The 27,658-nt window shown below is 38.8% G+C and overlaps 2 protein-coding genes across 3 annotated transcripts in view; both read right to left on the minus strand.

The window, feature by feature from the left end:
- Positions 1 to 53: 53 nt before the first annotated feature.
- On the minus strand, positions 54 to 6,827 carry grem2a (gremlin 2, DAN family BMP antagonist a). The gene is made up of 2 exons (XM_085296513.1): positions 6,478 to 6,827; positions 54 to 1,448 (listed from the first exon to the last, which is right to left on the minus strand). Exon 2 carries the CDS (start codon positions 1,445 to 1,447, stop codon positions 869 to 871), a length of 579 nt encoding a protein of 192 aa, XP_085152639.1. The 5' UTR covers position 1,448; positions 6,478 to 6,827; the 3' UTR covers positions 54 to 868.
- Positions 6,828 to 7,747: 920 nt separating this feature from the next.
- The window catches only part of rgs7a (regulator of G protein signaling 7a), a 55,103-nt gene continuing 35,192 nt past the window's right edge, over positions 7,748 to 27,658 (minus strand). Inside the window, exons 4-18 of one of the 2 annotated variants that reach the window (XM_085296515.1) lie at positions 27,080 to 27,130; positions 20,290 to 20,396; positions 18,465 to 18,516; positions 17,383 to 17,447; positions 16,978 to 17,054; positions 16,676 to 16,757; positions 14,868 to 14,942; positions 14,614 to 14,712; positions 14,326 to 14,387; positions 13,833 to 13,943; positions 13,606 to 13,731; positions 10,437 to 10,623; positions 10,038 to 10,127; positions 8,861 to 8,897; positions 7,748 to 8,612 (exon numbers count right to left, since the gene is read on the minus strand). In XM_085296515.1, the coding sequence (XP_085152641.1) occupies positions 8,877 to 8,897; positions 10,038 to 10,127; positions 10,437 to 10,623; positions 13,606 to 13,731; positions 13,833 to 13,943; positions 14,326 to 14,387; positions 14,614 to 14,712; positions 14,868 to 14,942; positions 16,676 to 16,757; positions 16,978 to 17,054; positions 17,383 to 17,447; positions 18,465 to 18,516; positions 20,290 to 20,396; positions 27,080 to 27,130 (1,205 nt within the window). In that variant the 3' untranslated portion in view covers positions 7,748 to 8,612; positions 8,861 to 8,876. Of the gene's footprint in view, positions 8,618 to 8,860; positions 8,898 to 10,037; positions 10,128 to 10,436; positions 10,624 to 13,605; positions 13,732 to 13,832; positions 13,944 to 14,325; positions 14,388 to 14,613; positions 14,713 to 14,867; positions 14,943 to 16,675; positions 16,758 to 16,977; positions 17,055 to 17,382; positions 17,448 to 18,464; positions 18,517 to 20,289; positions 20,397 to 27,079; positions 27,131 to 27,658 lie in introns of both variants that reach the window. The other variant, XM_085296514.1, reaches the window with a different exon arrangement.

The following is a 27,658-nucleotide window of genomic DNA, read 5'->3' on the forward strand; positions in this document are numbered from 1 at the left end:
GGTGATCAATTTCTGTTTATCATATGGCAAATTATATGCACACTACACATCACTTTGTTTTATATGAAATAGATTTAATATATTTTTACATACTTAAAACACACGTGTATATATTGTATACATTGCATTGCAACTCCATTACACATGCTGCAGTTTTTTTTTCTTTATTTTTTGTCTCCTGGCTAGTATATTTGTGGAAAATGTACAGTATACAATCAGGTTTGTATCCAAGCAGGTGGATGGTGTGAATTGTTTCATCTTTTCTTTGACATCATCATGTTAATACAAAACAAAAAGGGTAACAGAATACTTGTGAAACACGACAACAAAAAAGATACTGACAAGCTGTCTAAGATTGTAGAACCACCTATAGATACACATTTTACAAAGACTGTTTTAATTGGTTGCACTAATTATACAGTTGGACATTACTTTAATGCACTTCCTTTTGCTTGGCCATCCTCAGTGTCCATAATGTTCTGTCATTTTTAAGAGGTACTTTCTTGACTCCTTTAGGTAGATGTGATATTTTTGAAATGCTACAACTAAAAAAATGTCCATTGTTAAACACCAACAGCTTTATTATCACTGTCTCTACACAGCCACTTGATTTATTCTTTTTTTTTTTCCTTTTTAACCGCACTGGCATATGAACATGGCTGCTACTCTCTAATTAAATCATTGTTGAGCTTTTGTGTATTTCTAGTTCCATCTTTCATTTTGTTGCAAGACAAGCCATTCTTTGTACAACACGATGCAGAACAGTTCCTCTTGAAGCCAGTCCTTGTTTGGCTAAGTTTGTGAATTTCTGCCTCTGACAGCACATAAATGATGTCATTCCAAATTCGAAAGACCTTTAAGTCCCCCTTCACAGTTTCCCATGGCCGCTCACATCCACAGACATGCAGCGACACTGTTTGACTCTCTGCACCTTGCGGTGTCTGAAAGGGGGCTGCAGGTCTGGGCAGTCTAGCTGCACTGTGAGCTGTGTGATGCGATGTGGCCTACAGAAGGAGCAGGACTGAAATGGCTCCTGGGCTTTGTTGTGGTTTTTTCTTCCCGAGCCTGAGGTTTGGCCTCGACTCTGTCCCTGACTCGAGCTTGGACCCATATGCCGTGGTATGTAGAATGAGTTACACTGGCCATAGCAAAAACGGTTGACCACAGTGCGGCTGCGGCAGCCCTCCTCACTGATTGTCTGACGAAGAGGTTGGGTCTTGCACCAGTCTCTGCGGAGGTAACGGCGCTCTGTCACAACCAAGGCTTCCCGGCTAGAGGATAGCACCTCTGGTTTCTGCTGAAGCAATCGATGGTGACGGTCCGCAGACAGGTTTCCTTTGGACTTGTATGGAGATGGGATGGCTCCCTGAGGACGGGACTTTTTGGTCTCTGCAGTGATGCAGAGCACCCCAGCCAGTATGACAGGGATAGTTATTCTCCACAGCATTCTGCAAAGAGAGATACATTACTATACAATGTAGCGAATAGACGGAGAAAGACATCTGCACAAACAGAATCTGGACATTTACACTAAAGCTGGTGTAACACGTTTAGGTAGTATGAGATGAAACATGACAGTCACACAAATGCTTACATGATACTAATGTTGCCAATTATGCTTGCAACTGTGAGAATGCTCATTCCTGTTGAGCCACCTTTGCAGTTTAGCCTTCCAGGCATCATTGAGGAAATGAATCCATCACCAGGGCCCCCATTTGTCAGCATCTCTGTGTCATTACTTCTATTTGCTTTCCTCTCGGCTACGCAACTCTTCCAAAAATAAATAAAGCCCTGCCATCAAAGGATACACTTAAACACCCATAACGAGAAGGGGAAGTTGATTTTATTGGTCCCGTCGCTGGGTAAAATAATTAGGGCTTTGCTTACTTTAGTCATGAACTATGCCGCAGATATGTAAACAGGCATTAGAGAGGCCCATCTGCATGTTATTAGGGAAAGAGTCGGAGAGCCGTACAGTTCACTCATCTACTCTTTGGTGATATACGTGAAGAAAACTAAAGTGAGAGTGATTATGGGCCTATATTGTCCATAATCACCAGTGCCTTTTGTACAATGCCAGCACCATAGAGATGGTATGATCTGGAGAAATGATTCCTCTTTGAGTCAAAACGGAGTACGCGCCCGTGTGCAAGCTGTCAGTATTTGCGCCAGCACATTTTTGACCATCACTCAAGCATCTTTTCAGCAGATGTTGCTCTTGACAAGCATTGCATGACACCAACTTAGAAATTCTGACAGAGAACCAAACGGCCTCAAGGCCATTGGCTGCTACTATTCGCAGACTCTTCTTTGCTCTGCTCGTATGTTCTCTTTGTTCCTTTCCTGAACCTGCAACTCACTCTGACATGGAACAAATTACTTTATCATAATCCACTTTGTTTTTTGCCTTGTTTTTTTCTGCCCTTGACCCTGAGGTCATGGCAGCTCTGTCTGAGCAGCATGAGCACTCGAGTCTGTATATCACTGTCCCAGCAGCACTTGCCATAAGCTAGACAGCAGCTGTTAGTCCATCTACCAGATATAAAGTATGAATTTTTTTTTTTTATTAAAAAATAAATAAAGCCATACGTTGCAGTTAGTTAAGCACAGAAAATGGAGTGTACTGTTAATTTTTTTCTTGTTCAAATCTAATCTGATGAATTTTTTAAAGGGTTTTTTTTTTGTTATAGTTTGGTTTTGCTTTGCTTTTTTCTTAAGACATCTGTGTACAGTCTGCTAAGGAACTAGATCAATTATATGGCTGAAGTAACAATGTGTGTCCAGATGACACACATTTAAGCCAGTTCTTACACAGGAAATTATGATTTTGGCACCTAAATCATATCCAAATCGGGAACTGGACATCCAAATAATGTCTGTGGTTCTTCTAGAGATGTACATTTTTGCACACATACAGACCATATATATACTCCCCTACGCTCACCCACCATAAGGTTAGAATAACTAAAGTAAACAATCCCACTGTCTTTCCCCCACCTGCTCTATCAGAGAATATTGACCCCACTTCATCTTTTAGTGAACTACCTTCCACTTAAGGACAGTCTCATTTGTCTTTACCTGCTCCATCTTATTCCTGCTGACTGGGAGTTGAAGTGCACAAACCCCTGATCAGGGTCACATGCTCTGCTTTTGTGTCCAGGCTCTTGTTTTCCCATTTTCCCTCTATCAGTCTCTTATGTAGCGCCATGTGACTCCGGTGATCTACAGTCTGGATAGCTCTTGGGGCTGGGGAGGGATGACCTGACTGACTGTGTACACAGGGCATGACAAATGACCTATACAGTCAGCAACTGCGCTTCCTCTCCACCCCCAAACTCAGCTGGTGTTAGAGTAGTGGCCCTGCTGAGCTATACCCATCAATCTCTCTGCAAGACAAATTGTGGTTTTGGGGTAACGATTCAGGGGCTTTTGGGGGAGTCTGAGGTAGATGGTTAGTGGTTGGGGATAGAAGATGGGGGGGGGAAAGAGGGGGTTGCAGACTCGTTGGGGTTTCTGGACTCATGACACACCGGGAAACAAAACCAACACTACTTGGGGTTCATGAAAAATATAACTTCATCCCTCCTTGTGAGCTTTTTCTTTCTTTTTTTGTCACTCTTGTGATTTTTATTCTTGGACACACAGCACCGATCATCACACAGTCCTAGAGGCAGGAGGCGACTGTGGTTTTGAGTGTTAATGCTGGGACAGAACTGAGCACAATCTTTGTGTCTGCTAAACACTAATATTGTCCACAAACACAGCTTTATGTTTTACCAGAACCACAAATACTTTGAATATGCTTCACTGAACTGTGGCAGACCTTGGTTCCAAAATTCAAACCTCTAATGAAATTACAAATGCCAGACACAAATACCAGAGAGACTGCTGAGCTAGACACAAGCTTTTTGGAAAACAGCTATTATCATCAGTGGGAACTTGTTATGTTTTGTTTTTCAGAATGGCATGATAATACCATGGTAATGTTTTCTGTCTGGATAACAATGGGCCTTTTTTTTCAAATCTTGAAGTCAAATGAAAAACAAAATTATTCATGAAAATCGCCAGCCTGGCAGCTAAATATCTGAAGATTTCAAATATCCAGTTGTTAAATAATTGAATAAAGAAAGGAGAATCCTTTCCAAGGCTTTCAAATTTGTACACACAGATGTACTTCCACTAAACCATGCGAAACATCTTCCCAGCACGTCTTCAAAGGCAGGTTAAAACAAACAAAACCTGATGCCTCAATTATTGGTGCGTCAGAAAGTCTCATACATAGACTGGTAAGTGCAGTTAATTACAGTAGAACTGCATTTAATTCACCGTGCAGCTCAAACCTCAAACACACACGGGTAGCCACACACGCACACGCGCACGCATATGCACCCATGTGTGGCCACACATGTGTGTGTAATCACACACACAGAGACACACATACAGAGTCAAACGCACATACACAGGATGCAAAGAGAGAGAGAGAAAAAGGGAAAGAGAGGTAAATTAAATGTTTTCACTCGGAGCCAATTACACAAAGAGGAACCATGTCATTATCTGCATTTGCGGATTGCATTTTCCCAAACTACGCTTCACTGTTGGTTCATTAACAGCTGGGGGTTGGGGGGCTCTTTTTAGGGGCTTTGCTGTGTAAATGTGTCTAACGCCAACATCGCCAGGAAGCCGCTTTAGGCAGTTCGGGTAGCCATTTGTCACCACAATCCGTCTTGATAATGACTAGCAGCCCAGATATAATGCTTTCCAAGCTAAGTACTGGCAAGAATGTAAGACAACTTCTTCGCCTCAGCAACATAAAGTGCTTTAGTGGGGATGAAGGCCAATTAGAAATCCTGTGATAGTACACTAGTTGTCACTGCAGACGTTATAAGCTACAGCGATTAACACCACCTTCCATTTACACTTAAACAAAATGTTTTTCTCCTTTTGTTTCCTCTTTAATAGCTTTGTTTCACATTCTTACATTTATAATCTGTGTCAGCTTGTTTAAGGTATTTCAAGCTGGAAAACTTTATTATATTTTTATGATATATGAAATAAAAGTATTCTTTATCCAATGAGCACCACTTTAGGATCTTCACTAGGATGTAAGTTCTCTGACTTTGAGCAATGTTTGGTGAGTTACTGTGGCCTGCTACACCAGAAGGCCACTGTGTAATAGGATGGTTACTCTTGAAGACTCTCATGATTTGTTGGCATATCAAAGTTTGCTTTCAACTGAAAAATGTGCCACAACAGGCCAAAACTGCAGTTTTACTCCACAGTTTTAATTCACGTTCCTCAGCATCAGCGGGAAGTTCCTGTTTACATATAATAAGTGCAAACTTGACACGTTAACCGTGTTACTAAAGTTTGCTATCAAATGCCAGTGCTACTATCTCCAGAGACTCACAATGACGTGGTTTCTGTTGCTTAAGAAATTACAATGTGTCTGTGTGCTAAATCCTCTTTGACATCAGAGCAGATTGTACAAGGTGGTGCAGTCACCAGAGCCGTAAGCAGGATCAGAAGGCAAACTCCCCACCATTCCCCGCACGCATACTGTAGGGACACGCACACACATGCACACATATGTTCTCAAACCAACTTGGAGAGGTATCAGCGCACACAACACAAAGAGAACACGTAAGGGAATATAAACTTGTGCAACTGAACAGGGAGGAAAAGAAAAGAGTAGAGATTATTCAGCACCCACAGGCTATTGTAGTAACATAAATGGTCTTACTACACATAGTGTTCATTAAGATCATTATGTCTCAGTCTCATATTCACTGGAAAGGCTAAACTGCCTCTTAAGCTCACTAAGAAGAAAAGTACAACAGGCTGTCATCACTCACTAATTCTCTCACTCACAACACTAATTACTTGGAACCTCCAGCCACTAATTATAGTAATTTAGCAGACACTTTTATCCAGAACACCTTTCAACGCCTTGAAGGTGTATATTTTTACAATGGGTGGCCCCAGTGGGAATCAAACCATCAGTGCTGGGACATTATACTAAATAGCTGTACAACTACCGCCGTTCCAATTACATGGTTCTGCACTTAGTCACTCAGAGACGCACTGAGTCAGTCAGTCAGAAACTCACGTGGGATATGATGAACCAGCACTCAGACAGTTTCTCTTCTCTCTGGGAAATCCAAACGCTAGACTACATGGCGCGTTCACGTACACGGTCACATTTCCTCTTATGTGCTGCAAAGCTGTGCGCCTTTAAATAACGTATCATTATATTTCCGTGTAAAACGGACATTACAATGGGATACCATAGCTGCCCGTGTGTATTATCTAATATCGAAAACTTTCTTGAACTTAATGTTAATAATTTCAAATTAGTGCAAGCCATGCGTTATGAAAGATTATATGTAAAATCATCTGCTGAAGCGCTTTTTTGAGTCTTGAGGCATTCAATATGGTATAAAGTCAGTGCTATCGAAATGTAATGTATGGTTCGCATACCTTTTTATGTGTGCAGCGGGACAGTGATGTGTCGACGATGCATTCAAGGGAGATCGTCCACCTTCAGTGGTCCTTGCGTCCGCTTCCAAGTTTCGGTTTCCATGGCAACATAATCTGCGGTATCCTCAGGCTTGTTCTTGCTCCTCTTCTTCCCTTCTTAAAGTTTGGGACGTGCTCAGTTTCCCATCCTCTTGGGCAACGTCTTTCTCTCTGAGTCTAATGTTCTCTTTTTGGCTTTTAGATTAAGAAAATAAGCTCCAGACTGCAGTCACAGTAAGCCCATATCTTAGTGTCGTGGAGACTGTCTGCAGTCTGTCTTTGAGCGTGTTTGAGTCACTGTAAAGCCTGCCTTAGTTTGAATCCCCACCACCCCTTTCCCTCCTCAAGAATGGGAGGGTTTTTCCTATTGGTCCTTGCTATTGTGTGAATCAAATCAAGCTTCATTTCTTTCACTTACATCTAGGAGAGACAGGCTGTTTATTTCTGTCTGCCCTTTAATATTCTGAATATATATATATATATATATATATATATTTATATATGAATCCCTACTCATCCATAATAGGCAAATCTAAGATGACAGATTTTGCCTTATCTTATTTTTCCATCGTAAGTTTTCATTTCCTCACCTTGAATTTGACAGTTAATGGCACTTTACTTTTAAGGAAGTGGATGAGATTTGGAAAGTGGATAAGAGAAACAATGGTTGCCTAAAACCCCCTAAATTATCCTTTCTTATTGGCAAATCACCACATCAAAACGAAACCCGTAACCTCCAATCCATAAATCATCTGTGCATGCACTAACAGCATGCTTTGAAAAAAAAAATGCCACGGTTCACATTCCTTGATGCAACCGAGACAATGATGTTTGTCTCTTTTGCGGCTCTGACTATGCTGACCACTGGGCACAAAGACTGAAAACTCTGACTGTCACTTCTGCCATCAAAGAGCTGAAACATCAACAGACCGTGCAAAACCTCAGATGGGCAGAGTTTGAACAATAACCCTTTCAGCAAACCGGAGGATGATGACACTTTTGCATGACAAAACTCCATTTGTCTGCAGAGTACCGTAGCTCATTTTGCTGATCTGTGTTGAAAACTGTTTTTTTTAACCGATGGGAAATAGTTTACCCCCATCTAGTGGCAGAAAACAAAAGTGCATAAACCCGTTGGATTATATTAAAACTGATGAATATTTGAATGAATGAATATTTAATTCTAAAATTGTGTGTATACAGGAAAAGAAAAAATCAGACCTAGGCCATATTAACAGATAGAGGGCCAACTTTAATAATACAAGTAAGTAAAAGTGTCTTTAAATATGGTATAAAAATAAATGCAGGAGAGAATAACAAAGAATTATGTTCTACGCAAGACAGGAGACAGCATTTTTTTATGTAAATCTGAATGTGACTTTACAGGAGCAATGAAAATCATATGTGCTAGTTATTTGTAGTGCAATAAAATAATGCAAAGCAAAAATAAATGCACCATAAATAATAATATTAATCATAATATATATATGTATATATATATTGTATATTCATTCTGCACAACACTTCCCATAGCGTGACAAAGTATCTGTGATCTCAGATCATGTAAAGCAATGACATTGGTTAGATTTATCAGTTTAAGCTGTCATTTTATATTTTTCTACATTTTTTTCTTTTGTTTTTTGTTTTTTTTTCTCTCTGACATCATTTGTTTCAGCTGGAAGTGAGAGACAGGAGGGAGGTTCCGATCCAGCATTTATGATGGAAAGAACTGGAACACTGGGTATAACTTTCTTCAGTGTCATTTTTTTATTTTTTCATCTTGACTGTCTGTCAGTGTCCCCTCAAGTCCAGCAGTGCCTCCTTTCTGAGAATACTGGAAATATATCAGGTATTGAAAGTGGAGAGAGAAGAAGGAACATCCCCTCCATGGACATGCAACATCCTGTGGACAACAGATGAACAGAAGGCTTGGCTCATCATCCGGCTGGGCCAAGAGCAGATGACAGACAATGAGGATGAAGAGATGAAATGGTTCCCCTCTCCATGTCCCAGAGAGAGAGAGAGAGAGAGAGTTGGCATTGATTTTAGCATGATGGCACACAACTGGTCAACCTCTTGGATGCCAGTGGTTTCCCCTGCGCTGGGAGAAGAGATAAGAAGACAGAAAAGAATGAAAATAGGGAATAAGGTGGAAGAAGGGAAGAAGAAATACACAGTATTTTAACAACACACTTAGTGCAGGAATTGCACATTTTGTATTACATTCAATGGTAGAATTTAGCACAACATTTAAGTAGAGTAGCAATCACAACATGCTGACAAGAATTAAATAACAACAACCAAATGTAGTACATGAAGATGATATGGTATCATTGGACATTACCTGGGAGTAAGACCCTTCAGAATAAGTTCTTACTTTTCTGTTGAGACAAAAAAAAACACATATTTGAGGTGACTTTAGTTTGTGGATTCATAGGTCACTAAACAAATCACACATATGTAAGAATCGCTAGATCAACAAAATATGCAGGCTTCGTTTAATTTTAGCTGGCATAAAAAAGAATATTCTGCCATCATGTAAAACATACTACTTTCACATCATAGTCAATCAAAAAGAAGAACTAACACAACATACGCCCCAAAATTGATGTAGGTTTAACAGTTTTTTCTTTAAAAAAAAAAAAACATTAATACAATACTGAAATTTTATTTGCCAGATAGATGGGCTGATAAAGAGTAGGAGGTGTGAGACAGGGTAGGTTTTTAACCACGTGGATGCGCTTGTGTAATGCTGAAATATTCTGCATGGTATGACATCCCATTTTTCTGTATTCATAAGAGTTTCTACAAGCCTGACAAGAGTCCTGATCAGCTCCTCCATCAAATACACCTGAAAGAGACTCCATTAATATATTGTACAAATCCGCTTTGCCTGTTATTGTTTGCAGCGGTCCGATTTTATTTGCAACTTTTTTTGGTTTGAACTGGTTTGCACTTTGGTTTGGGAGACATAGACTTAACAACTGAATTTAACATCATTTTGTCTAAAAACAAATATGTAATTTGAAGAAGCTACTTGGAGTCTGAAATGCACCAGGCTGCTAAAGCAATAAGGCATGGGAAATCCAAATCCACTGTGATTCCTGTATTGTTCCAAATCTGTCTGCTGCTGAGTTAACTTTACTGTGATAAGTCAATAACAATATAATTGTCAATTTCTTGATTTTTGTCCCTTAGTGAACAAATAAATATCAACATTACTCCTGTAGCAGAATACACTGTATGATACTACAGGTAAGTGTAAAAGCAAGTTGCAGACTTGTTTTTATGCAAGGGGATTACTGGGAATGGGATAAAATGTAATTTAACAGACTTTGAAAAGGTGTGACTTTGGTTGCTAGAAGGGCTTATTTCAGCATCAGCAAGTCAGCAGAGTCAGTTCAAATCCAAATAGAGTGTCACGTAATGTCATCTACATGTACTTCTCTCATCTTATTTTCTCACTAACTAATTTATCAAATGTTTTTAGCCAAGCTTTATGGTTTATTTGATTTTGTTACCTTCTTCTTGGCCTGTAGTAATTCCTGGTAGGCACTGGAACGGATGAAACGGCTGTAAGAATCACTCTTCATCAACTTGTAGATGTGTTCCTGGTGAAGAAACACATAATGTGAGAATGATGAACAAAAGCACGAGTATGAAGTCAGACACAAATAACACTTGTACTAAAACCAAATCAAAAAAAATCTTTCACTGATCCCCAAGACTGTGGTTTGTAAACTGCTAAGAGTAAATATCTCATTGGTCTGTCAGGTACACTCAGCACTAGTTTGATCACTGTCCAAGTCCCAGTGACAGGCTGAATGTTCCTATTCCTCTCTACATTGTGCAACACAAACTAAACAGCCGTGGCTATTATTTAACATCTCTTCATCATTTCCTTTTGGGCAACCATTCACCTGTGCATCCTCGAAGGCGTAGCGTCCAGGATCTTTGACATTCTGGGTGGTTTTGTCGTAGCTCTTTGAATCCACATTGATGGCACTGGGTGCCCCTGGGGCCAAAAACTCTTGCCAGATCTCCTGGACTCTGGTTGGAACTTCTCTAATTGGACGCTTCTTTAGTTCCTGGACTGCTAGCCAGAATCTGCAAACCAAAGTCACAACTACTTCAAACCAATGAAGGGATAATTACTCGCAGTCCACATCAATTCCACAATGGACTAATTTTGCATGCTGTCCGTTGTGACCGCGGACAACTGAGCCTGGTCAACTAATTTTGTTTTATTGGACTATTGGCAGATATTAGCTTGTGATAGATCGGTTTGTATCAGTGTGTATTTCGTCAGATATGCAGTGACAATTTTTTACTTATTTGTTTGCTTTTTTTTAAAGTATTACTGAGTTATGAATTAAGGAATACAGGGCAAGAAATCATCCTTGGGGTAATTTAAAAATGTGTCATTGGACCGTCTCAGAAAGTCATTGTTTGCAATAGAAGCAGATGAGTATGCAACTCAGCTGACCAAATGCTCATGTGGAGTCAAATGGTATTTTAACTCAAGACCCTAATTTGGCGTAATGTGCACTAGGTTGTCAGATGATTAAAACCATGACATCTGCAGCTTTTGGTATCTAGGCATTAGTTTAAAAAAATCATCTTCAATAATAAGTTGGTAATTCCTTTGAGGGCACCCCTTTTCCAGTTTTTACCTTTTATATTAATGAATTTGCTCCATCATTCTGTCATCACACAAAAGAAAGAAAATGTAACACGTGTTAAGGAATGTGACTGGACTATAATGGATTTCTGAACTTTCCGGGGAGACTTCAACAGAGACAGATTGTAAAAGTGGAAATTATATCAGCAGGAAACTATTTTAATTTAAAAACCCCAGGTGGATAGAGGTTAAAATATTTATGAATGACAGTGCTTGCGTGCTTGCTAGTGGTGGACGTGTTAATTTCCAGGAGAGTAAAAACTGAGAGTTTAATTAAACTGACCTAATTATTAACTTTGGGCAGCAACAAATCAAGCATGTAGGGAGCAAAGGAGCCACTCTGCACACAATTACACTACATTTAGCTGCTTGTACGTGGCTCTGATATTCTGCCCACTGTGACAGTGTGCATATTTTAAGTGATGCACCCACCAGCTATCCCTGCTTTGAAAACATTACCATTACTATACACATTTTATAATTACTCTCCAAAATGCCTTGCACAGGGGAAGAAGTATTGACTCCAGTAATAGCAATCACAGTAACAACATGTTGCTGCTGATATGAAAATGCACCTATTATTATGAGTCATTTGTACACCTAGTAAAAAGCCACTCAAGTCATTATTGATCATGTCTACCATCAAAGAAAGATTCATCTCAGGATAATCATATTGACATGTACTTTGTGATTCCTGTGTTTCATATTGCTTTTAATGTATGTGCAGCTAGAGAAGGAGAGCATTCTCAACCGTCACTCATGGCAGCAAATTTATTCATATATTCCCATTGTATGGAGTGGGATCATGAGTTCAGACTAGGCCCAACCTACATGTTTTACCTTTACAGCTGGCTTAACAGTTTGTGGCACAGATTCAACACAGTGCTGACAACATATCTCAGAGATTTTGGTCTATATTGACATGATAGCATCAAAACATTCCTACAGATTTGTCGGCTGCACATTCATGACGTGAATCTCCCATTCAGTCACATCCCAAAGGTGCTCTGTTGAATTGTGACCTGGTGACTCAGGAGGCTGACTGAGTTCAAGAAACCACTTTGAGGTCATTTTAGTTTTGTCACATGGTGCGTTATCCTGCTGGCAGCAGCCATCAGAAGATGGGTGTGCTGTGGTCATAAAGGGATGGCCATGACAGTCAGGTCAGCTGTAGTTTTAAACAATGATCAATTGATACTAAGGGGGCCAAAGTGTGCCAAGAAAATACTCCCGCAACACAGCGTGCAGTGAATTCATCCTACAAGGCAGGATGAATTCACACTTTCATGTTGTTTACACCTTATTCTTATCAAACCAGAGAATATTTTTCCAATCTTCTACTGTGCAATTTTGGTCAGCCTGTTTGATATGTAATCTCAGTTTCCTGTTCTTAGCTGACAGGAAGGGCAGCCGGTGTGGTCCTCTGATGTTGCTGCCCATTTGCTGCGTAATTTGGTTATAACAAGTGAGTATTTGAGTTACTGTTCCTTTCTTTTTCTGTGGAATCAGTGTGGCCATTCTCCCCAGACCTGTGGCATCAACAAACAAATCTTAACCTTTGGCTCACTGGATTTTTTTTCTTTTTCAGGCCACTCTTCGTAAACCCTACAGATGGCTGTGCAGGAAAATCAACAGTTTGTGAAATACTCAGACCAGCCTGTCTGGTCCCAACAACCACACCACCTTCAAAGGCACTTAAATCACATATTTTTCTGAATTCCAATCAGCAGTGTGTACATACCTTAAGTTGTTGTCTTGTGAATGGCTCATCACATGTTTGAGTTTATGAGCGCTTAAGCGATTAGGTTATACCTACTAAAGTGTGTTTTTGAGGTATTATTATTTTTATACTAGGTTACACTGCAGAGTCAAAACATTTCTTTTCACAGAAGTAGTTTCTGGTTGCTTTGGAGATTTAGACTCAATATCAAGCACCGGTTCATTTTATAAATTATAACAAACTTTGATTAAATTCCAAATGATATATTTTTATCATTGTTAAAATAAAATCTATCTCAACCAGCTACACTGATCTGCTGATGCATTATTATCTTTTTGTATTTTCTTAGTACTCCTTCCACAACTGTTGATCTTTAAGTAAAGTAGCTGCCCTTGGATGACAACCATATCTAAATTTTGGATAGTTATAGACAGATGCTATAAATGTTTCACTGAATGCAGAGCAACGGTGGTAAAGCAGCTGTTTAATATTTTTTACTCATGGTTGGCTGTGATACAAAGTGCTTTAACATCCAGTCAAACATGTTAATATATTTTATATTTATATTAATATTTCAGCTAAGATGAGGACATTTCTAATGTAATATGGTAGACAGTGCAATACTGGTATAATGCATGTACTGTATATGGGCATGCTGCTCTATAGAAAGAACTTTTTCATGATGTACCTGAGATTCTCTGAGCTGAACTCAGACTCCAGGAACTTTAGGAACTGCTCTCTCCCAACAGGATCTTTGAGAACCTCGTCAATGCCAAAAGCCCACCTCTTTACCCTCTGCTGGCCTGGCTCCTTACTGGAGGAGGACACAAAAAGTACAACACGTTTTCACAGATCAATATGTGCTATAGAAACACTTGGGAATAACGTTTAGCATTTGTGGTTTTCTGTACCCACCTGGCTTCAAGCTCCCAGAGTGTGGCGTCATCTGAGATCCAAGGGTTAGATGGGTCTGGTGGCGTGAGGAAGGGGTCGTATTCAAGATACTGCTCCGTATAGCCCAACAAACTGTTTTTTAAAACAAGAATGGGTGGTTTATTTGTTAGCTTTACCTGACAGAAAGAGAAGGTAAATTCCCTTGGGAGCAAATACTATAAATGAAATGAAATGTAGAGTTTGACAAGAGGGATTGGCTCACTACTTGGACACAAGGATTTAGAAGTCTTTCCTGAACATATCTCTCTTTTTAGAAAGGAATGACAAACAGACACTTTGTACAGGATCAGGTATCTGGATCTCTGTACGCTGATGACAGCTGAAGGCATTGTCTGGGCTTAAACACTGCTCAAGGTCATCTTAGTTCTTAATTCCCAGCTGTGTTAGGCTGTTTAAAGGCTCAATAAACAGATCGATGGCTAAACTGAATAAAGACACAAAGAACATCGCTCACCTCTCTGCCACTTTGGACATTTTCAGTCGATGCCTGTCTAATTGCAATTGCCAAAAGGTGATCTGAAACCACAGCGGGGAACAATGAGTAGACAGCAGTCTCCATGAATTCATTCATTCATTTTCAGTCATACTGATATGACATTTCAAGTTATGCTTTATATTTAAAAGGTGCTCAGTGCAATTAACTGGATACAGAAATAATATGGCTGTAGTAAAATACCAAGTCCAATTGAAGCACTATCATTGACAAAATCACAAATCCTCTACTGCCACCTGTAGGTCTAACCTGTTCCTGCAGTTCTTCTTCTGTAGGCTGCTTGGCCTCTGGAGCTGGGGTGTGGGTTGGGCTGTGGGTACGGATATCATTCTGCAGCCCATACACAGACTAATAAAATAAAAACGTAAGCATCAATATAAGTAGCCTTAATGCTGCAAACAAGCAAAGCATGGCAATATGAAACTGTTTGCATTCATACTTGTAATATATACATACAAATAAGTAACATTATAATCAGGTAAGAGTAGAAAGCTCTTAAGTACCTTTCTAGTTTTGTGGGGATTTTTCATTCTTGAGGACTTCTTTATGTCAACTTCTGTTGTATTGACACATCCAGGCTGTGAAAAAAATGAAAATCAGGAAATCATGAGAAATCCAGCTTGTGATTACATTTTTAGCTGATTATACTCTTCCTTGAGCTTAGACTCTTAGAACACAGTTATGTACTCTATATCACAGTGTACTCTAGCTCGATGCCACAATTAGTAAAGGTGTCGGTACTGTGCAAAAGTTTTAGGCAGGTGTGAAACAGAGACAGAAATATAAATGATTGTTTATTGGCCCCAAATGTGTCCTGCAGCAGGACAACGACCCCAAACTACAGCCAAATATTTTCAAAAGGAAAAAGAAGTGGTGGAAGTGATGGTATGGCCCCCACAGAGCCCTGATCTCAACTTCATCAAGCGTGTCTGGGATTACATGAAGAGACAGAAGGATGTGAAGAAGCCTACATCCACAGAAAATCTGTGGTTAGTTCTCCGAAAGTTTTGGAACAACCTGCTTTCTTCTTCTGTTTTCTTTCGAAAACTGTGTGAAGAACTGTTTTGAAGGCAAAGGGTGGCCACACCAAATATTGATTTGATTTACCTTTCTCTTTTGTTCATGATGATTAAAATAAATGATTAACACTTCCATTTTTGAAAGCATTCTTTGTTTACAGCATTTTTTCTCACCTACCTAAAACTTTTGCTCAGTACTGTGTCATTTTTCAAATACGCTTAGCCAACAAATTCTCCCCAGTTCCCATTACAAATCTTTCACATCTGCAGCAAGCTTCGTTTCTTTGCCAAGGTTACATAGTCCACAATAGAGACAACACCAACAGAGGACATTTGCCTGCAGTCTCATGTCATCTAACTCAGACAGGGGCAACTTAAAATCTCACCAAGTACCCCGCACTTTGAAAATGATGCTAAAGGATACTATGTGCGTTAAAATGTGATGCCTGCGGGTCCTGACCAAGCATCAGTATGTGACAAGTTGGAAGTGAGAATGAGCTGGATTTGCTGGAAGTCTCAAGGACAATGTGTCAGATGCTGGTTAATTAAACATGGAATGTGCCAATTCTAGGAAAACATGGAAACCAGCAGGAAATTAGAATCTTAGAGTGCAAATACTGGCTGATTGAGCAAGTAGTCTAATCTAGGTTTCTTCCAGAAGAACAGAGCTTGATGGTGTCACTGTGAAATTTGAATTAATATTGATTATGTTGCTCCGAGGACGCATAAATTGAACTTGTTATTTCCCAATTAACCGTGGAGCAGTGGCTTTCAGGAATACAGCAGAGGAGACCCTTAAACCTCAAGGGGAAACTAAATGCTAATGCTAAGCAAGTGTGCAGGAACAAGGTAAAGAGCAGCGGTGAAGCTGATGTGTTGTGACAGTTATTGATGTGGCATTTCATGTGTATGGCCAAGGCAAATACACGCCGGGGTATTTGCAGAGCGTTCAGCTATTTACACTCTTTAAATGTTACAGGAACCATATAAAGCTCATATATAAATTCTGTCATCTATTAAGTGCTTAAAGCTTATAATTGCATAACATTTATGAAACAATTTATTAATCACAGTGTTATGTGATATCTATAAAAAAGACAATACATAACTCACAAAAACTAAATGTACCATTCTGGGTAATTGTTCATTTAGACTGTGGTCATTGTGAAATAATTATTTCAGCATTATTCACTTTTACGAGAACTAGTAGGATGATGCTAGTAAAGTCAGCAAAACAATGCTATTAGTAACAGCAGAGGTGATTATGACAATACCATCATAATTTTACTCACCACTGGTCTGTGCACGTCCCAGAATGCTCTTTCCTGACTGTCAAGAATTTTTCTCTCAATTTTGTCTCTTTTCTTGTCCACTCTGGGAGGGAAAAGATAGAATTCAGGGAACAGTTCTGACAGAGTGTGTAGATTAATCTAAAACATTTATGAGCCATTTACTTCATCACATGTTTAATGTGCAATCCATCTGTGAAGTTGTGCACTGGTAATTACAGGGACGTTTAATCACGACATAACGAGTCTGTAAGAGAACTCACTTATAATGGCTCAATGCGTGTGTGGTTCTTATAGAAACCTACTTTGCTTGTGCTTCTGCTTGCATAAAAATGAACTCCCATTTCCTGGCGAAAGCTCTCTGTAGCCTTGCTAAGCTCTCCTGTAAGTAAAACAAAGAAGAAGCAGGAAAACTAAGCTTTGTAGGAATCCAGGCTGATTATGTTTATCGCGCATGCTGTGTACAGTGCACAACTGGATACAATCTTTAATGACTCCTGCTCTGATATGAAAGAAAAAGACGCAGATAATGACTAAACCAGTGATTCATTTAATAGCTTTGTTGAAAGAGAGCTGCAAATTATACAATGACACATGGAAAAACAAATGTTGTTACTGTCAGTATGAACCAAAAGGTAAGAAAGCAGTGCTAATACAGGAAGAGCACAGATAGAAAGGAGTGCTGACACTAAAAGACCTTCTTCACTTACCGCTTCATAGTCTGCAAGCTCCAGACGTGCTTTATTTTGCATTGTTCTTTTGCAGAGGTAAACAGCTGAGAGAGACAAAGAGAATGGTAATAAAGGGAGAACAGGATCTCAGCTTCGTTTTAACAGCCTTAAGTGGCCCTGCGTTGATTCAGTTAATCCTCCCAACTGCACATTTAGACTGGACTGCAAATCACAAAGGTCATTTACTATGATGTGTGTGTGTGTGTGTGTGTGTGTGTGTGTGTGTGTGTGTGTGTGTGTGTGTGTGTGTGTGTGTGTGTGTGTGTGTGCCTGCAACTGCTGGTGCTTGTGTGTTTGAAGGTGTGTGCACGCCTGACTTTTGATGTCTTCCTGTACTATCATCATCCCTTCATCTCTTTGTTAACTGACCATAATGTGCAAGCTTCATTATGCCATTAGAGTGTTTTCATTAAGGGGCATCATTCAAGTGAATCAGTTGCTGCATCTGAGACACTGACTTCCTCTAACACTCCCAGGATTATTCCCACTGTGAGCATTAGCCCCTTTCCCCTTCTACAATTCAAACAACAAATGAACGACCTGCAAGGATGCAGCTATTCAGCAACCCATTTTTGGCATTATGAAAGCTTTATCTCCACTCTGCTTGGCTGTAACAATGAAAAGCTCATCCCTGTATCACCATTAAAATGCTCAGCCAACTGTGCACAACAGGTGCATGCATATCAAGGCATTCCTGTTTTCCTTCACAGTAATCAGACTGCCTCAGTCAGAGTATGACTGAGGTAGACACAATTAACTTTAGTTGGAAAACACTGAAAAAAATAAATGTGTAAAATAGAAAGCATTACCTGATTCTAACTGTTGGCCAAGCGTTAGTGTAAAAACTAAATCTGATCCTTTTTATCACATCTAACATGGAGACACTGTTGCAACACTTGCGTTTCATCTTTTTAACCTCTGTAAAAATCAGCATTAATAACATGTCAGCTACAGTTTATGCAATATACAAACAGCCTGTCTCATTAGTCTTCTCTATACACACACGAACACGCACATACACAGTGGAAGTTCAAATATGACTACAACAGAATGGCTCTCACCATAGTCTGTGTTTTCTGGTTCCCAGCAGTTTGATGGCCAAAAGTACGGAGTCTGAAGGGAAAAACGAGTCATTAAGAAACAAAACTTTAAAAAAAGACCTTGCAGCTTTGATAATGTACAACTAACCACATGGTGTTTCGAAATCAAAGTGTACTGCTATGTTACTTTGGGTGGGCATGTGGTCCCAGCCCTGCATCTGTCACAATAAAATATTTTGTTGTATAATGGGTTTGGCATAATGTCTAAAGCACATAAGCTTCTTTCAGAGAGTGCTTAGAGCAGACCAGCATGAGAGCGCGCCCTCCTTGGGCAGCATTGTATGGACTGGCACCAGATGAAAAGTGATTACATACAAAAGGCAAAGTAAAGGGTACTAACACAAACAACCTTAGGCATTGATTTACTCTTGTTAGTTGCTGTGCAGCACACTTGGGGGAACTCACTTGGTGGAAAATCAGTAAAACTGTCAGTCTGTGTATTAATGTTTGGAGTACTAGTTCATGAATGGAGCACTCCCCTCCCCATTCATGAACTAGTATGAATTGTGTTCAGGACCTCCTGGTTTACTTACTTCATATGTAATTGAACTAAGTATACTTCATACTTCATATGGGAATGAACATTTTATTTCAACTCCAATAGATGATTTGAAATATCATTTGAAACAATTTTGTCCATTTTTTCGTTCTTTTGCTGCCATCCTGCATAAATGTTATCATTTAACATGACTTTTTTATTAAAACGATCTGCGTGTAGCACTGTGCAAGCCTCTTAGCCACCCCTCATTTTTTATATTCTTCTAGGAAAACGAGTGCAGTGGTTTAGCAAAATGAGAAAACATACATGGAAATACAGTATAGCAAGAAAAAATATTTTTGTACAGTGCTAATGAGCTTAAATTCAGTATTTGGTGTGGCATTTATCCTTTAAAACAGCTTAAACTCTTATAGGCAAGCACTCTTGTAATTTATTTGAGTAGTCTTCAGGAATAGGTTTCCAGACTTCTTGAAGGATATTCAAAGCTCTTTGGATCTTGGCTTCCTTTTGTTATGTTCTCTGTGAAGATGATTCCACACTGCTTCACTAATCTTGCGGTCCGGGCTATGAAGAGGCCAATCCATGACTGATAGTGTTCCATTGTGTGTGTTTTTTATCCAGATATTCTTTTACTCTATTGGGACTGTGTAGTTAGGATCACTGTCATGCTAAATAACATAGTCAAAGTCAAAGCTTCTTTCCAGACCGATAAAATCTGAAAGTACTTTTCTGCGTTCATAATTCCATCAATTTCGACAAGATCTCCAACACCACTCTCTGAAATGCAAATATGGATTCACATGTTGCCAGTGATTTTTAGTTCTTGTGTAATTTGGCATGCATCCATCTTTTTCTCTGTCTCCTTTCCTTAAAATTGCTTCTTGACAGCCACATGCATCTCCCAGGTTCTGTGTCCAGCCTTTGTTGGATTTTTTTCCCTATTTCTTAAAGACGAACATGATGACTTTCAAATACTTTTCATCTGCAGTGAATATTTTCCACCCTGCCACTTCTTTTGTCCAGTTTCCTCATTTTTAATTAATTAATGAATTGCAACACCTTATGTTCACAGTATTTGATGGCCCTAATCAAAAAGTGGATGAAAAGAAAGAACAGAATAATCTATTGACTCTAAAAGTCCTTGACTCTAGCAAACTTAAAATGTTAAATATTTAAAAAATAGGATTAAATATTCCCTTGATTAAGCAATGCTGACAGAGTCGGACAGATGTATAATAAAAATAAAATCATTCAATATAATGAGGAATTAAACGTTAACATTCTTACCTGAAACCTATAGAAAGTGCCATCGTCTTTGAGAGTGAGGACGTGGTCAGAGATGGGGAAGAAGTAACCATGTGCAGCCATCAGAGTTCCCAGATGAAGAGCCTCCACTGGGAGAAAACACAGATAAAAAGACTATTTACATCTTGATGCGCTCCTTTTTTCCAGTTTTTTTCCCAGTAGTACCAGATACCAGCACATGTTAATGTGCTTTCATGCACATAAAACATACACACTAGTAGCAGCATGTTTTTGCCAAGAAATGCAGTAATGAGATTGTGTTTCTAAACAAAGAGCATCATAGCAAGCTTCACAACACTGTTGAGATGCCTGTTAAGATTTCTGTGAAGGAAACAAGATATAATTTTCTTTCCTTTGGGTAGACGATATGAGACAGTCACACAACAGCCAAATAGTAGCGTCAAATAAAAAAACAACAAGATCTTTTTTTTTATTGTTCAAATCATAAAAAATTCACATATACATTGTTTGCACATTTTGTCCAAAGACATAACAGACTAATACATGATAGTAAATGTACTGTGTGAGTTTTAAATACACTGCTGGTTGAGCTTAACAATGGATAAGGATGGGCTAGATGTGTCTCTATTTAGTGGGTCTCACACTAAACTAAGCTATCCAGCTGTTGGTTTTAGCCTTCCATTTAAGTTGCTAGAAAAACACATTTTTAAAAATGTCAAATGCTTGCTTTAATTTAAATTCTAATTTATTTGCTTTATTTAATTATACAGAGACATTAAAGGTAAACCTGCTTGGAGATCTTAGTTTTTCATTAAAAAGAAGATTCCCTGATTACGCTGCAATCAATACCTCCTCATCACAGATATTGGCCCAGCATGTGTTTTTCTTTTTATTTGTATCCCCAGCTAATTAACGTTATTCACCGTTCATCCCAAGGTGCAAATTCATCCTTCACAATATTGCTAAAATGAACATAAACTAGGAGCAGTTGCTTTACTACACTCTGCACTGCTATCACACAGAGATAGAAAGACCTCCATTGCATCCAAACAGCTCTGCAGGAGGTCTCACTGATTAGCCCACCTTAAGCTTGAGAAGTGTAACTCATCAGTCAAATCAATGTTGTGCTTAGCTGGAGTGAAAACCTGCTTACCTCTGGCACTCCACAGCACATGGCTGACTGTCCCTGATTTAAAGCCATCAGATAATGAAAACATGTAATCAACATCAAGTGTGTATCATCTGCTATCAGTTCCTCCCTGCTGTTCTAAACCTGAAAGTCCTTTGTGGTGTCGACATCTATCAGTCACAGTTTGTGTTTTGGGCTGATGGCTTTCTTTTGATACTGCCATATTTGGTTCATTATGAATAGTTTTTCATACAGTGTTGCCCTTGACTGTTTCTGCCAAGTAAGCTGTCCTACCACACGGATAAAGTGAGAGATGAAAAGATAGAAATGTTTAACATTGTCTAAATTGCCAGAGCTACGAACGCTACAGCAGGAGCTTACTGTATGCACCATAAAATATGCACATGTCTGCTTTCTCACTCTAACACACACACTGGGTGTTTGTGAGTGAGTGATAAATATAGATTGGCTTTTTCTTTGTCACTGAGGTGGCTGTCACCGCTTTCAGAGGTCAGGATGTTTATGTGTATGCATGTGTTTGTCTGTGACTGGGCTCCTTTTATTAATAAATTATGACTCATAAGTTATTTAAACCTGTTTACTTATAAACAAATCCCTCCCTCTGTATCGGCTATATATAAACTCTAAAGGAGATAGTGACATATTTAACATAATAGCGGTATTAACATTTACTACATGGAAAAATCAAGTTATTCCTGAATTTCTTTACTTAACCTTTATACAGAATGTTTGTTTGGGTATTTATCTAAGACAGAATGAATGTCAGATGGCAATAAGGTCAGCACAGCATGAAAAATGACCTCGTGGACATGCAATTAGAGCTTGATGTCTCTTATATTTCAGCAACTGAGTTAATTTGTTCTCATTTGAGTCTGTTGAAAAATCCACACAAAGGTGAAAATGCACACAAAATACATGTGCGGTGCAGATTTATTTCATCTAAGCATTTGCAAACAGTGTGCAGTGTTATTAGGAAAAAAGAATAAATCTGAAAATGTCAGTTCAATCAAATGAAGGTTTTTCATGCATTAAAACATAACCAATCTTATTTATTTCTAGTTTTTCTGACAGGATTCTACTGTATAAAGTTAAGTCCCGGCAGCAAGGGAGCTTCTGGCTTCCTTTTAACATAACATAAGCTTTATAGGTGACTAAACCTTGGATTAGAATTAGTCAAACTGTCAAAAAAGGCCAGGCTTACAGTCCAGAGAGAAAACACCCTTTGATTTCATCATATTACCAGTTATGTGCCAAAACCCCACTAGTTTGGAGCCCTGCCATGTGGAGTGTGGGAGTACTTTTCCACCTGAGCTTTATCTAAAGACAAACACAGAGATTTTGTATTTGTGGCTTATAACGTATGAGCTGCTGAAGTGAAACAGTGTCTCTCTTAGAAATTGTGGAAGGAAAGTAAATAATTCTCAGAAAAGGCTCTTATTTGGCTTCATTAAAATTAAAACTATTTAATATTTCATAGGAAAAACAAAGATTATAAAAGTCTAAGATCTGAATAAAGAATTTATTTTTAATCTAAGTTACTCAAATGTGCTTAAATACATAGTGTCAGGAGGCTCAGCCCCGAAAGCAGTGAACTAAAAGACTAGCACACCAAAGTGCTTTTACATAAAGTCAATTTCAATTAAAGTAAATATGTATTTTAAGTCAATTAAATACACACTTTCAATCATTCGAGGAGGAGCACTCAATGGATTCATGCACAACTGAACTAATACAAGGATTAGTAAAATAACACTGTCCCACAAACAATGGAGGTATAAACTGTATTCATGTGTATGTCAGCACAGAAGTGTGCAAATGGGTGATTTCAGTAGGCTGAAAAACTTGACTCTAGTGCTCTACTGCAGGAGTGACTCTTGAGCCTGATGAGAAGGAGGTTTGAAGAAGGTTGACAGAGAAGACCAGGATCTTTAATCAGAACCTTAGGCACCCTCTTCCCGCTGTTCTGATGAGCCACATGTCCTCCCTCAGAGGTCACTTTACTGTTCCCTGTTCCACTGAGCAGATTAGATGCTCCTTCATATGTAATTCACACCTTTAATAACACGCAGGTGCACACTCCCTGACAACTTGACTGATTTGTCTTGATGCTCTGTTGTGGTCTGGTGACTGTGATGTGTGTATTTATATGGTTAGATGATCCCCACAGTGACCTACTAAACAAGATTAATTTATACAGTGTATATTGTGATCAATTGTTTGTCATTGTATTTATACGTGTTTTTTATTTTCATTTTAATGTATTAGATAATTAATCTACAGTTTATAGACTTTATGTATATTTAAAAGCTTTATAGAGTCATATAATTCATTTCAGCTACAACACAAGTCTATTTTATTTGACCACACTCAAGGCCTGTTTAATGCCATTAATGATTCATTCATAAGCAGGTCAGAGGTCAGAAGAGCAGCAGACCACACTCACTGGAGCTGATTACATTTTTGTGACCCTTATGACCTAATCAAAAGGATAATATAGCAAAGTTAAGTCATAGCACAGAGTGTATCAATAGTACCAACAGGGAATATGTCGTTTCATAAATACTCTCCCTTGATTCTCTTCCCCCCTTTGGGATGAATTTATTTTGAGATTTTCCCAGCATGGTTCCCATTATGCTTTTGGCAATTTTGAACATAACAAACAATGTGGGGTTCATCTCCGTGAGCTGTAGGATATAACAAAACTTAATTTTTAAAACTGTGCACTTATCAGCCACAATACTGAAACCACTGACAGGTGACGTGTGTAGCATTGATCATTTCGTTCCAGTACAAAAAAACCATTGGGCCCTGGTATTTACATGTTGTCACTTTAATATGCACAATCCACGGAAGCATTGTTGCATACCCACAGCAACAAAGAGCCCAAAGTGTGCAACCACCTCCACCCTCCCTGACCAGACCCTCATCATGAACAAGTGGGATTCAAGGAGGCCCTGCCTGCCCAGGTCTGTTTCAGAGGTGTTTTGGCAGCAATATTGGATGTTTTAAATGACATTTTAGTGAATTTCACTTACACTGAATTTGCTGCAGGCTGTTTGTGTTTTCTCTTTTACCACAGATGTACAGCCAGCAAGCAAGTGGATTACTTTTGAACCTGTAATCAAAGTGGGTCAAAGCATTAAAAACCCTTTGCTATAAATTTAATATAGTGTGGAAAATCCATTGCAGTCAAGCACTGCCTCAAGTCTTTTGACCCATAGGCATCAGCAGATGCTTTGTATCCTCTCCGGGGACTATAACCATGTTTAGCTGGTGCTTTGATCTATGATCTTTCTGCCTTTAGTCTGCTTTCAGAAAATGATTGACCTACAAAATGTTAAGGTTGCTGATCATGTCAGCCAGTGGCGCCTCGTTCACATTTTTTCCCTTATACGTCCAGTCCCCTTCATGAGCAGAACTGCAGAATATGACAAACGTGGTAAGCAATTACTGCCAGCAGTTCATATGCTAAACAAATCAATAGTTTTCTAAAACTCAGCGAATGATGATGCAAAGTATAATCACTGTGCTATTGTCAGGAGCTTCTTGTGCAATACCTTATGCTGAGACATCAAAAACTTTTGTCAAGAACTTTTGAGGCAAGGATTTCTCTTATCTAATCCAATGCCAAATTGAATCAAAATAAGACTGGAGACTATAGACACGGCCAAATAGGATGATAATGAGTTCTTCTGGGCTGCAGCAGTATATTATCTGTGGCGTTCATTTAGCAAAAGAGCTCTACAGCCTCAGTCAACTTTGATACAAGCTCTTTTACATAATAAACTTGCTGCTATCATGCTGTGAGCCAAATTAATTGCATTTCACTTTGCTGTTTGTCAGCCCCACAAGGAGTTGCTCTGTGCTAAAGTCATTTAGTTATACACAACACTGTGTTTACCACAGGGCAAATAACAGCACCTGTGCTGCAAAAAGCAAAATGGGCAGATTAAAAAAAGTTGTCCTAGATGACAAAAACATCTGTCGACACATGTTTTTAGACTCTTCCTTGTTAAAAATAAATAAATAAATAAAAACCCAGTTTTGGATAAATTTCATCAAAATGAATCTCACAACAAAGTATTTTGAGTATTGTAGATGTAATGACATAAAAACTATTGCCAGATTTTTGTCACAATCCAACAGAGTGGATATTTGTTCCAATGCATCGCATTAAGCATTCTTAAGCATATTACAGATGCCTTAGATGCAATGCAGAAATAATAACGCAGTCGTAATCTTTTTTGAGCCAATATAAAAACTCAGAGACTGGTATTTTCCTCGGCATAATTAAAACGAAAATGGAAATGAAAAAAAAAAAATCACACAAGGACAAACTGTCCACTTGTCTCAAAACTCTTTCATTATGCACATGAAATCATAAATATGCTGCATCAACCGTCGCCCCACCACCCACACACCAGTTTAAATACATGCATAACAACCTTTATGATATCAACATGCACAGCTCATAAAACAGGTAGATCCTTACATACACACAGAGGAACTGTGAGTTGATGAGTCACAATTACTGTATGAACTGATTGTACAATACTGAGGCAACCACTAGAGTAGACTGAAATGTACACCCACGCACATAACCAGTCCAATATCCAAGTAGAAACACCTACATTGCACAGACACGATCAGATACACAAGAAACTCTCAAAAGACACTTGGTTTTAACTTCCCATATTTGTCACAGTTCATCCTGCCCACTTTTGAGTCATATTATGTGCAATGAGAGGCTCGACTAATCATTCGGCAGCTCTTTCAAGGCAGTCCAGTTCTACATTTTTATACTGCGCTAAAATCAAACCAGCTGAAGGACACAAAAAGACTAGATTAAAAAAGAAAACAAACTGACTTTTACCTACTGTAATATGATATGGTACATAGGTTTCAAAATGGCAAGTAAGTGAAGTGTTACTCCTTATTTTAGAGCTAAGTGACAACACATCTGGATTCAAGTTATTCAGCATCTAACCAGCACTTGTCCTCTCATTTACGCCACCATCAAACACGAGGAATGGTATAAACAGTTGTAATGATGCCATCCTGAAATTTCGTATTTTTAGTATTAATTGGGCCATTTGAGAAAACTGATGTTTGGGAAATGAAAATGGAAGTGCATTAGTGGCTGTATTTATTTAGATTTTAGCAAAGTGGCTCCAGTAAAAATATGCCACAATTTTGTTAGTAACAATATTTTAATCTTGTTCTTTTAATTCAGTGCATTTGCAAAACCTCTCAGTTAATCCAGTGTCCTTTCAGTCCTTTCTTTCTTCCTTTAAGCTTGCTTTCTTCTGATTGGCTCTGCTTTACAAAGAAAATATATGAACAGCACGTCTGTGTGTGTTCACATTAGGGATATCATACAGAGCAAAGAGCAGAAACAGCTTTGCGAAACTGAGCGCTGGATTATTGGGGTTACTTGAGGTTACATACACTCAATGTTTTCCAATAATACAATGTTACAGTGTCTATATATAAAGCACAATAGGTCAACTTTAATATTGGCACAAATTGTGGAAAACATGTGATAAATTGCTTTCACAAGCTGTCCACTACTGCCGATCTATTTGCTGACCCTGATGTCAAAAGGGCAACTTCGGTGTTATACATACACCAGTAATAAGCATTTCAGTGTTTGGCTTTTACCTTGATCTTCAATGTCCAGATTCTTCATCATCCACTGTACAATATCAGAACCTAAAATAGAAAAAAGCATATACATATGACTCACTTACATATCTAATATGCTCACGCTGTGCTGGAGCACATTTTGCAGGAGATGCAAATGAAAGGGAAAACAATGAAACTCTTAACCCTAGTCAACCCTCCTCATCATCACAGTGCATACCAATTCCTCTCACCTTAAGATAAGATAAGATAAGATAGAACTTTATTAATCCCTCGGGTGGGTTCCTCTGGGAAATTCGACAACCTTGCACCATGTAGGTGGGTAAAAGGTGATCCATTACCATTTTTTTTTCTGTGTACCTCTCCAAGCTGGCTCTTTTTGTGTGACGTCCATAAATATAAATGACCAGAGAGAGATACAATTGGATAATGACGCCTATATTTTGTAGTATATTAAAATAATCTATCTGACTTGAAGCGTCTTATACAGATTGTGACATGCGTGGCAGGATCTAAAATGAGAACAGATCAGAATATTGTCTAAACAGTGAAAGAGGGTTTAAACGAGAGCACAAAAGCAAAAACCTGAGAAGAATT

The sequence above is a fragment of the Mchenga conophoros genome, linkage group LG13, assembly GCF_057382185.1.
Source record: "Mchenga conophoros isolate Kocher_MC1m ecotype Shallow Benthic linkage group LG13, M_conophoros_male_GT1.1, whole genome shotgun sequence".
Taxonomy (NCBI): Eukaryota; Metazoa; Chordata; class Actinopteri; order Cichliformes; family Cichlidae; genus Mchenga; species Mchenga conophoros.